We start from the raw sequence: 10971 nt of genomic DNA, 5'->3' as shown, positions 1-10971 counted from the left end.
GGTCCCATTCAATTTCAAAACGCGAAGGTACAAGCCTCTCACCATATGGTTTGTTTGTCATAATATTTTCCTATATTTAGCGGTAAAAATATGAAGAAAATTACAGTAAGACTCCGAAAAGCCGTACAATTACTATTTTCTTTTATTTTAGAAGTGTTTATTGATCAATATTATCAAATGTGTTGCTTAATAGTTGTTTTATTTTTTCATATGCATATTGTCGTCATATATTTTTTAGTTTTGGGGCTTATAGGATTTTCATTTCTTTTCTATCAACTAAATAAAAAACAAAAAATAAAAAGATGTATGCGAGGCGCGGGTTGATTAAGTAATATAAAGATAAACTCATTTCAAATTCAATTATGACATTAGTTAATCGTTAGCTCTCTCGAACTAAAACGAGCCCCAAGTAATTATTAATTAATCCATACTTAAAAAAGGGGAAATTTAGAAGTGAGAGGGTAAGTAAATTGGGAGGAAACCCACTCCATCGAATCCTCCAATAAGCAGCTGCTGACCGTCCCCTAATGCTTCCGGTCAGATGTACGGCCAACTCATTCCTTATCCCATCTGCCCGATGTTTCTCCCTTTCAGCTCCGGCGCACCTTAGCACCCTCTATGGAGAGCGAATCCCCTACACCTACCCCTAGGCTTCACGCGGGTGGACGTGAAGACTGTTGGAGTGAAGGTGCTACTGAAACCCTAATCGAAGCATGGGGCCACCGCTATCTCACTCTTAACCGCGGTAATCTCCGTCAACACGACTGGAAAGAAGTCGCTAACTCCGTTAACTCACGTCAAAACGGCGTTAAGCCTCAACGCACTCATCTACAGTGTAAGAACCGTATCGATACTTTAAAGAAGAAATACAAACTTGAGAAAACCAAGTCAATTCCGTCAAAATGGCCGTTTTATAACCGCCTTGATTATCTCATTACTAGACCACCGGCTGCCACATCATCAGTTACCGTTAAGTCATATTCGAGTGGTTCAAATGACAATAGGATGGAGTATGTAGGGTTATATGAGGAGAGTAATATGGCGTATAAGGAATTATCGCGTGCAATATTGAGGTTTGGAGAGATATATGAAAGGATTGAAAGCTTAAAGCAGCAAAAAATGATGGAATTGGAGAAGGAGAGGATGGAATTCACTAAGGAACTTGAGGTTCAAAGGATGAATATGTTTATGGAAACTCAGTTGAAGATCGAGAGGTCTAAACAACGTCCTGCCAAGCATCCTTGTTCGACAGGTGAATTTTCGGATAATTACTGTGCTCTTGGCTTTGCCTTTATTGATTTAGCTGTTCTTTATTGCTTTTTTGGATGGTTGTTACGTTATTGTATTGTGTTGTTAGTTTAAATACAATGTTTGTTTTGATTGTTACTTAAATTCTATTGTATTGTATCGATGGATTTATGTAGCGAAGAAAAGTTCCGTTTTGTGATTTGGTGCGGTCGCATCATTACCTTTTTTTTTTGCCCATTTTACCTTTAACATATTATATAATAATAATAATACTAATTTATCTTTTACCCTACATTTTCTAGTATCTCTATCCCGTACCCTACTTTTCTTGTAGGTTTATGCTTCAAATTGTTGATGTGTGACATTATGTAACGATAGAAAACGATAGAATCTATCCAAATGTTGTATTCATCGAAACAACACAATACGATACAATACAACACAATACAATATATACAATGCATTATGAAACAATACATAACAACCATCCAAACAGAGTGTTAGAATGTTGGAGTTTGGGTCTGTCAAGGGTTAAACAGGTTATTTAAAGTTTGGAAAAATGAATCAATTTCTGTCTGGAATCTGGGAATTTCCTAAGACGAAACTAATTTTGTCATAGATTGCTGAAGAAATAGTAAAAATAATCTGTCTGAATTGAGTACTTGAAGGGGCTCTTTTGGTGTGCTTCACAAACCAAGTTTTTTATGTCCTTAAAAGCAGTGAAATTTACCAAAACCAGAATATCATGTTCTTCACACAATCAATTGGATCATACTTGAAGTTAGAGACTAGAATCATCCTTAAGAGATCACTGATAATCAGTTACTATGGTTTCCCGAGGTCCAGTTTTGAGTAAAATTGTCCACTAAAGATGTTTCTCATGAGTGCATAACCCATCATGTCTGCAGTTATTAATGCAAGCTATTGGTTGTTGGCTGTATATATTACATCGTTGTTATGTTACAAATCCTCATAATTCCCAGCCTTTTTCGTCATGCTTCTTTATTGCTTCATAGGCTAAACCATTAAGTCTTTATAATTACTGCTATGTAAGCGATGTTTATTTTCAACTTTCTTACTATTTGTGATTGTGACTGGGTCTTAGACTTTAGGATGTTCCTTGACAGATTGCGTATGCAGCCTAGCTTTCCATAGTTTTCGTGGATTTTCAAGAACCTTGTGCATTCTCCAGCATATTAGAGTGTATAGTTCATATGTTTGGAAGATGTGGATAGAAGATACGTAAGCTGGCTGGTAGGCAAGTTAGGGTTTTAGGCTCTTTTTTTCTTGACAGTGTAAAACAAATATCTCTTACAGTTACATCATAGCATGTTGCCTGCCTAAATGAGAAATATCTTTGCCCGTTGACTTAGGAATAAGATAACAATAGGGGATAAGGACGATAATAAAGCATAATTGGATTATTACAATGAGCATAATTAAAAGATGTATATATAGAAATAGGATTTTGCCTTTCCTAATGGCCACAAGTGCGTTATGTGTAGGAGATAAGTCCACAATTGGTGAAAGATTTGATGCATGGCTTGGATCATTCGACCCTTATGTGGGATGCCGACAACAATGATAGGTCAGGATGTAATGTTGTAGAGTTGTAGGAGTGTTATTAATCAGATCTCCACGTGTTGGTGCAGGTAACACTATAGAGATCTCACACACTTTTGGAATGGGGTCTTTTCTCTGTCTTGGGAGGCATGCAACTTTCATTAACCTCTTCTCCAATTGATTGTGCGGGAGATTGTTTGACTATTCTCATATCCCTAAACTTCTTTCTCTTTTCTGAATCTCTCTTCTCTCTCTTTTCCTAAACCCTCTGTTATCTCATCTCAACCTCTTTTGAAATCTTCGCCTTCTCTCTTAACTCCCCTAGAGCTGTTTACTCGTGCTCTTATCTGCTACCCATCTTCTTTTTGTCTACTTGTTTAGTTGAGTAGCAATCACTAAGTAACTGAACTTTAGCATACGATGACGAGATAGGTGATTGTTGCAAGGTTGGCAAGATAATATAGGTAGGAATTTACCACTTATTTCATGAAAAAAAGAAAGATAAAATAGGTAGGAAATTAGGAATATGGTGTTTTTGGCTGGAAACAAAAGTTTCAAGTTGTTGGAGCTAAGTGATAATGTGTTTGCAACTGTTGAGAGGAGGAAAAGTTTTATCAACTGAATTACTATTGATAACTTCAGCATTCTTGACCTCTTTCAATATATGAAATGGGCTTCTGAGGGGAAACACAAGATATGTAGGAGATGGAGAAACACCTATCAACCTAATCAGAAAAATAAAAAAATTTCTGATAAAAAAATAACGTTATCAAAAATGGAGAAACACCAATCAATTATATTCCTACCATGTCATCCAAAACTTTAATTCTTTTGGAAGGTATATTAGAGTCCTTGATGTCCTTGAAGGTAATGCTGGATGGGAATATTCAGGGAATAAAATAAGGAATTTTCTTGATAAATGGGTGAATCAGCTTGAAGATTCGCAAACAGGTAACAAGAAAGGAACCGATGCCCAAGTAGCTCAAATCAAGGCATGGCCCACACAATATCAAGATCGTGGAAAATGAATCTTGAGTGCAATCAGTTCAAGATCGACATATGCTTTATTAAAGGCAAAATGGAATGTCTGAGTAGATGTTTAGTTAGTTCTGTTGGCCGCAGTGATTTTGATTCCTCCGAATCACATTGAACTACAACAATGGGTAGATAGAACTTGGAGGATTCAAGCAGGTGTTGTAATTAAGGAATGAGTGGTGGTTATTTCTTGATTGAATTTCCATCGAGGGTTGAGGTGAAAAGATCTAAAAATGGGAGGTGAAACTTCAATAAATATGAATTGCATTTGGAGTGATGGTCCCAGTCATGTCTGGATAAAGTTGCTGGTTTTCCTTCTTATCAGAGAAGTCCTCAAGACAATTGGAGATCGATTCCCTGGATTCTTAGAAATTGAGAAGATACCGGAAATAGAACCCATACGATAGGATGTGTGAGATTTACCCGCATCAAATTTTGGGATCACTGAAGCTTATTGTTGATGATCTTGAAGTCGAGGTGCCATTATGGGTTGAATCGTAAGCGTGGGCGGACAAGATAAGCCGGAGGGAAATTCGTCACTGGAATGTGTGTGCAGCAACACAGCGGTGCCTCAATGAGGTTGGGAAGGGTGAGATATTGGAGTGCTGACAGAGCAGAAAATGAATAGATGATGGAAGCTGTTCGTTCATCCAGAAGTTTAAAAGCTCAGAAGGGAAGTGTCAAAACATTAATTGGCCTTCAGGTAGCCTAGAAGTTTTAAAAAAAATGATTGACAGTAGAAAGTCTTCTTCAGAGTTTATTGTGTTGTCAATACTTGGAGTTTTTGATGTTGGTATCTCTTGGGATCAAGATGGGTCCGAGGAGATGGACCAATCGATCCCCAATGTACTAAAGCAATTTCGAAAGATCGTCAAAAACTTCCATACAGGCGTATGACATGGTGTGGCGCTGAAGAATGACTGCTGGTGGCCTGTGGAGGCACATGGGAACTCCTGTTGTAGCGTGGCTTTTTGGGCTTGATTCACATGAAAATTTTGAGTTGATAGGTACTACTGGTTTATGTACAGCACTCACAGAAAGCAACAGAAACTTTAACAGATGCGACAATAGCATCCCAGGCACCACGGTTAATAAATAAATGAAAAGAAGCCGAAAAAATGCACGCACCAGGAAAATTCTTCTGCTAGACATCGGCTGACAAGGAGTAATTTCACAATAACTTTGATACCATATGAGATAGAAGAGAGATAAAAGGAGAACAGATTCAGGAAATATCTGAAGACAAATGTAATATTCACACTTTCAATGTTTATAGTCGCATTTCGTGATGTGGAACACTTTTATACAAATCTTCTAGATTACATATGAGTATAATCTATTTACCTTCATCAAAAAACATATGAGTATAATCTATTTACAACCATCAACATGGTTATTACTTGTAAGAAAACAGTAGAAATTTTGGATTGGTATTTCCTTCATAGTAAGCAAAACTGTATATTTGACACTTCAAATTTGAAGCTAGTCAGATGTGGTTTATCTCGGTGACTCGGTCTATTTCATTTTGACCAGAATGTTCGCACTTTGTTTACTTACTAAATCCTACTACATCGAGTTCAATTGACAATAATTGTCAAATATATTGACCATCTTAGTGACTTGTCACTTCTTCTTGGCGCTCAACATTTTCCTTGGTGATTATCACCCTCAATACTACCTCTCCTTGAAAATTGGCCTAAAATTCTTTTTTGGCACTTTCCAGTTTACCTCATTCTCTTTAACTTTTCGTCCTATTAATTTTGTGGACTTGGTTAATAGAAGCAATTTATGGTTACCACGTACACCTTCTGATAGATCGTATACTGTGGCATCTCAATCAACTTTTCATTGGGACTAGCTGCTTATCTTGGATCTGCAACATAAATGCAAGGATCGCAGGGTTTCTCATTTGTAATGAGCAAGTACTATGGGATATCTAAGACAACTGGAGCTCAAATAGCAGGTGCACATGGTCTAATGGGAATTGTTTTAGAAGTTAAATTGAGGTATACATTTGAATCTAAATGGTTGAGTTTATACTCTAAATTCTGGCACTCACTTTATTCTTCAAAATCTGGAGCTTACTGTTCAGTTAAAACATTTGAGGAAAGGGAACCATAACTGTACCTTTTACTTCTTTGTTGGATGTTTGAGTAAGCCTTCATCGCAACATCATAAAGATGTGGCTATATGAGAGCATTGGCTTGTCTGAGCTAAGAGTGATATGAGCAAAGTGGTGTGCTTCATTTCTGGCTAAACTTGCCTCATACTTACTCTGGTTATTCAAAAGATAATGTGATTAGTTGCGAGCAGGCTAATTGTAAGGGAAAATTAATAACAAGAAAATCTACAGGGATCTACTGTTAATAAATGTAAGTACCAGCTTTTGCATTTTTCTGAAGTTTTTGCTTTCTTATTGTGTTTGGCGGGAGTTGCAAGTTGTTGTCATCCTATTTGATGATGTTTGTTTTAATTAGTTTACCTCTTTCTTCCAGTGAGTGTTTAAGACAGAGAAAGGAAGAAGACACATCGTTATGTTGAAGGTTGTGCGACTCTTGAGCCACATTGCTTTGTTTCATGGACTTGTATAATGTACTGCCGTATTTTACTCAGGATCTTTAGGATAAGCTAGGGTTACTTGAAAACAGTTATCATCCTTATGAAACGGAGCTTCTGATTTTACTTTTTATATTGAACATAATCATGACTAATTGCCAGAATTCCTGATACGAAATTGTCATATGGTGTGGAAAAAGATTCATGCTTATCTTTCATTGCTGTGCATATGAATTGCCAGGGTAAGAGTGTGAGATTCTATGTTCTCTGATTGTATGCCATCTGAGGCACAAGATTTATGAAAATTTGACTTGGAAACAGTAATGCAAATTTTTGCACTACTTTTTTAGCATAGGATTCTATCTCCTCTCTCTCTCACCCACATATGACACATACTGAGCTGTTTCTCTATTTGCTTTTTTTATATTCCCCTTTGCTTTTATATTGGTAAGAAAATCTTCCTCTTTACTTTTGGTCTTTACCTAATGATTGGAAGTCACATGTGTTTGTATTGTTGAATGATGTAGATGTTGCTATACACTCGAAGCTTTAATTACTTGCCTATTTTCTAGAAAGATGTTCCTTTTGCTAACCTTCATGTACTTTTCACAGGAAAATAGTTTCTGCAGCGGTTACATCTACTAGGGCAATTAATAGCTGCTGACCAAGGGCTAAAGTCACCCGGAAGTTTCTTGTAAAATTTCCGTCTAGTTAACAGAAGAAGCTCAAGAAACTAAGATTTTAGTGTGTTTGTACTTGGATCTGCCATGTTTGTGTACATTATATGTTATTATGCTACAAGGTTAGTTGTAATATTTATTAGGGTGAAGTTGCACTTAATTTTAAGTAGGTTTCATATTAGTTGATGTTTTATGACGTCTTGATAAGTACCCCTAAAGAATGACTGGGTTTCTCTCGGAGTATTGAGGCTGTGTGAATCATTCAACTGCATTGATGCTTCTTTCTCTTGAATGATTAATGTACGTACTTGCATTATTTGCTCTATTATAACCCAGGCCTCTGGGGTATTGTTGGGGCAGAGCTCAGAAGCTCTGGCAGGTTTCTATGTCATCGCACATCACTGGATCTCCACTTCCGTATTTCTTTCGGAAACAACTACTTTACCTCTCAAGGTAGGGGTAAGGTCTGCGTACACTATATTCTCTCTAGACTTCACTTGTGGAATTATATTGGATATGTCGTTTTTGTTTTTGCTGTTGTTGGCACATCACTGGAGCATTTCAACTAGAAACCGTAGGCTGGAGATCCTGGGTCACGCGTCATAAATAGAGTTCGGAACCAAAATGCTCCCAAAAAAATCACTTTGAACCAAAATACCCCAACAAAAAAAAATGTTACAAAACTACCTTTAGCGTAGTAATTTACTGCGCTAAAGCAGTTCACGGAGACGGAGCCGTTAACTGTTTTAGCGCAGTATTTTACTGTGTTATAGAAGCTGTTAAAAAAAAAAAAATCTATAACGCAGTAAAATATTGCGTTATAGAAATAGTACCAAAAAAAAAAAAATTAGCCAACTTTATTTTTTGCAACACTTAGTGTTTTTTTTTCATACTTTGACCAATGATTAGTCGTGTGTCAAGACTCCTAAACGTTAATATTTTATATAGAACCTGATATTTTTTTCTGCGTACAATAATGTAGGCTCAATACATCAAGGATACGTAAACGTTCGAATCGTCATTTTAGGGGTTGAAAAGGTGCCCGAAGTAAGTTTTATTTGTAAACTTTAGGTTTAAATGTTCTATATACATCGACGTCCATTTTTGTTTGAAGACTTGTTGTCATTAGCTTAAGGTTTTTTATTTTTAGGGTTTAGATTTATTGAAAATAAAGCCGTTGCCAAAAGGTTTTTAACTGCTTTAGCGCAATATTTTACTGCGCTAAAGATTTTTTTTTTTGTTTGTATAGCGCAGTAAAATAGCGAGCACTAAAAAAAAAATTGGCCAAATTTATTTTTTTCAACACTTAGTGTTTTTTTCCATACTTTGACTAATGATTAGTCGTGTGTCAAGACTCCGAAATGTTAATATTTTATATAGAACCTGATATTTTTTCTGCGTACAATAATGTAGGCTCAATACATCAAGGATACGTATACGTTCGGATCGTCATTTTAGGGGTTGAAAAGGCGCCCGAATTAAGTTTTGTTTGAAAAAACTTAGTGTTTGACTGTAAGGTTATTTTAGTCAACTTTCTATGTCGAGAAAATTAGTCAGCTTTATTTTCAAAAATTGAAACCGCAGAAGTGAAATTGACATTCACAGCTACATTACCCCGGGATTTTAACGTTGAAATCTACTGCGTATCATCATCTTATAAGTAAATAAAACTGAAAATCTCACGCCAATTTAGGGAAAAATTGAAATTGAACGGGATAAAAGGTGTTTTTTTAAAATCGGCTCGGCTAAAGGCGGTTTGTCCGCGTAGATCTCGAAAAACTACGCAAGTTAAAAAAAACGCGTAAAACGGACGTCCGAGCACAAAGTTATGACCATCTAAAGTTTGACTACTTTACAACTAGTTTTTCCCCCTATATTTTTTAGATTAAAAAATAACACGCTTAAATCAAAACCTTAAAAAATAAAACACTTAAACCTTAAACAAAACTTACTTCGGGTACCTTTTCAACCCCTAAAATGATGATCCGAACGTTTACGTATCCTTGATGTATTGAACCTACATTATAGTACGCAGAAATACCGCCGCACTAATGTTGGATTCTCTAAAAATGCACTAATTTTGGAGAATCCGACATATACCCGTCGACATTTTTGAATAGTCCGAGTAACATAGCTGTGCAGTGTGAACTGTAGACCGTGTTATACCAAAGGAAGTCAACTCATTGAAACACTAACACCATTTGTGGACCCTTGGCTCAAAAGAAACGTAGTTATTGCTAAAGCTGAAAGTTAGCAGCTTACCGAGTTTTTAAAGTATCTAATACAATCAATTACCCAATTTGGAATTTTACGCTAAATTTCCATGTGTCAGCAAAATTGTTTTTTTCTTTTATATTTATTTATCCCCATCACGTCTGTTTTAATAATTACAACGAATAGCATGGAGTTCTATTACCATTCTGGTAAGGTCCTTGAAGTTATTAATAGAACTAATAATAACACTAGACACAGAAGCAAAGACATGGGGTAGTGATCAAGGAAATGGAACTTGGCCAAATTCATTAGTAGATCCACCATGGTCCATGCTAAAGGAACTTTGAGCATAGCAATCCAAGTACTTATTGGAGACAGGAACGTCCAGAAAATCGCAAGGCATTTTGGGATTGAAAGGGTCATAACAATTAGTGGCTATGTTTTGGTTAGCAGCACAATAAGCAAGGCGAGTTCGAACAAGCATCAGATCATGTTGTAGCTCACCATCTTCCGCTGTAACGAAGCTATGGCACCAATGCAACCGTAAACAGGGTCCCTCAGCCTCACCTCAGCCTCATAAACGAGAGAATGAACGGTATCTTCTCGTTGCTCCTCGGGTACTTCGTTAAGGATCTTGCTCACCTTACTAGCCCCAAACACCTTGTGAACGTTGGCGAATTTCTTGGGCTCGTTGGATCGGAAGTATGGAGCAAATTGACAGTTTGGAATGCACCTTCTCTTTAAGAACTTGCAAGCTGCACAAGAAGAGCTTGAACGTGGCTCGTGACTCTTCATGCCTTCCTCTTTCTCTCTTTACTAGACGGCCTATGCTCGTGCTGCGCACGGGCCCAACACTTTAGATTATAGTGCATTTATATATATGTAGTTGTTTTTAAATAGTAATAATATATATATAAAGTATATATTATGTTCAAAACACGATTGATATAACATTGTAGTTTGTGCTCCGTATCTAAAATTTTATTATATTAATGTTTGCTATGAACACAAAATCGGCAAATTTATTAATATTTTTTAAAAGAGAAGACTTGTTTAAAAGGAAACTATTTTCTTCTATTTGAGATAAAACAATAGCAATATTTAAGCATCAGTTGATACTTTCAATTTTAATTCGACTAATTTAAAGATGTAAAATACTTATTATTTTTTATCAAATTTTGATTTGGACAATTCTAATTCAAATTATTAAATTAATTTTACATGTTTAAAACGAAACAAAGTAGAAATTTATTTTTTATTTAAACGAAAAAATACTATTTTTTAATTTTTAGTAAATATTCTCGGTTTAGCTCATTTTACTTGTCATGTTGTCTTTTGCATGGTTTTTTAAGAAAACGTCGATTAGAATTATAATTTGACTAATTTACCTTATTCATTATTTGATCTGCATTTAATATATATATTTTTTTACGACATTAATTTCTTTTCACATTTATTAGAGTAAGAATAAAAATAAAAAAGTAATTAAATTCTATCTTATTTTAAAATATAAATATTTTAAGTATATTTATTTTAGTAAACATAACAAATAAATGACATGGCGGAATAGCAAATACAACAGTTTAATAGCTAGATTAGATCTCAGGTTAATATAAAAAAAAAAATTGTATGGTTTGATTACTTAACCTTTTGAAGAAAAGTAATTTCATGGATT

At 35.6% G+C, this 10971-nt stretch overlaps 1 protein-coding gene and 1 pseudogene across 7 annotated transcripts; one reads left to right on the top strand and one right to left on the bottom strand.

The window, feature by feature from the left end:
* Positions 1 to 389: 389 nt before the first annotated feature.
* Positions 390 to 7413, top strand: LOC132609026 (trihelix transcription factor ENAP2-like). Of its 7 annotated transcripts, none has more exons than XR_009570648.1 (4): positions 391 to 1252; positions 5746 to 5852; positions 6342 to 6389; positions 7015 to 7413. XR_009570648.1 is itself a non-coding variant. In XM_060322861.1 (3 exons), the coding sequence occupies exons 1-2, from the start codon at positions 619 to 621 to the stop codon at positions 6350 to 6352; spliced, it is 645 nt and encodes a 214-aa protein (XP_060178844.1). In that variant the 5' UTR covers positions 392 to 618; the 3' UTR covers positions 6353 to 6389; positions 7015 to 7413. The 7 variants fall into 7 exon arrangements, 4 of the variants coding, with proteins under 4 accessions (XP_060178841.1, XP_060178842.1, XP_060178844.1 ...); XR_009570649.1 differs by having other exon boundaries at positions 392 to 1252; positions 5705 to 5852; XR_009570647.1 differs by lacking the exon at positions 6342 to 6389.
* Positions 7414 to 9576: 2163 nt separating this feature from the next.
* Positions 9577 to 10091, bottom strand: LOC132609027 (LOB domain-containing protein 21-like; annotated as a pseudogene).
* Between the last annotated feature and the right edge of the window lie 880 nt (positions 10092 to 10971).

The sequence above is a fragment of the Lycium barbarum genome, chromosome 9 (assembly GCF_019175385.1).
Source record: "Lycium barbarum isolate Lr01 chromosome 9, ASM1917538v2, whole genome shotgun sequence".
NCBI lineage: Eukaryota > Viridiplantae > Streptophyta > Magnoliopsida > Solanales > Solanaceae > Lycium > Lycium barbarum.
The sequence above is the reverse complement of the archived record's forward strand: the minus strand, read 5'-3'. Positions and strand labels throughout refer to the sequence as shown.

Excerpts from the sequence above, each read along its gene's own strand:
- LOC132609026 (XM_060322858.1), top strand. The coding sequence starts at position 619 with ATGGAGAGCGAATCCCCTACACCTACCCCTAGGCTTCACGCGGGTGGA. Across the intron at positions 1,253-2,753 it reads CAAGCATCCTTGTTCGACAG|GAGATAAGTCCACAATTGGT; the intron begins GTGAATTTTCGG and ends CGTTATGTGTAG.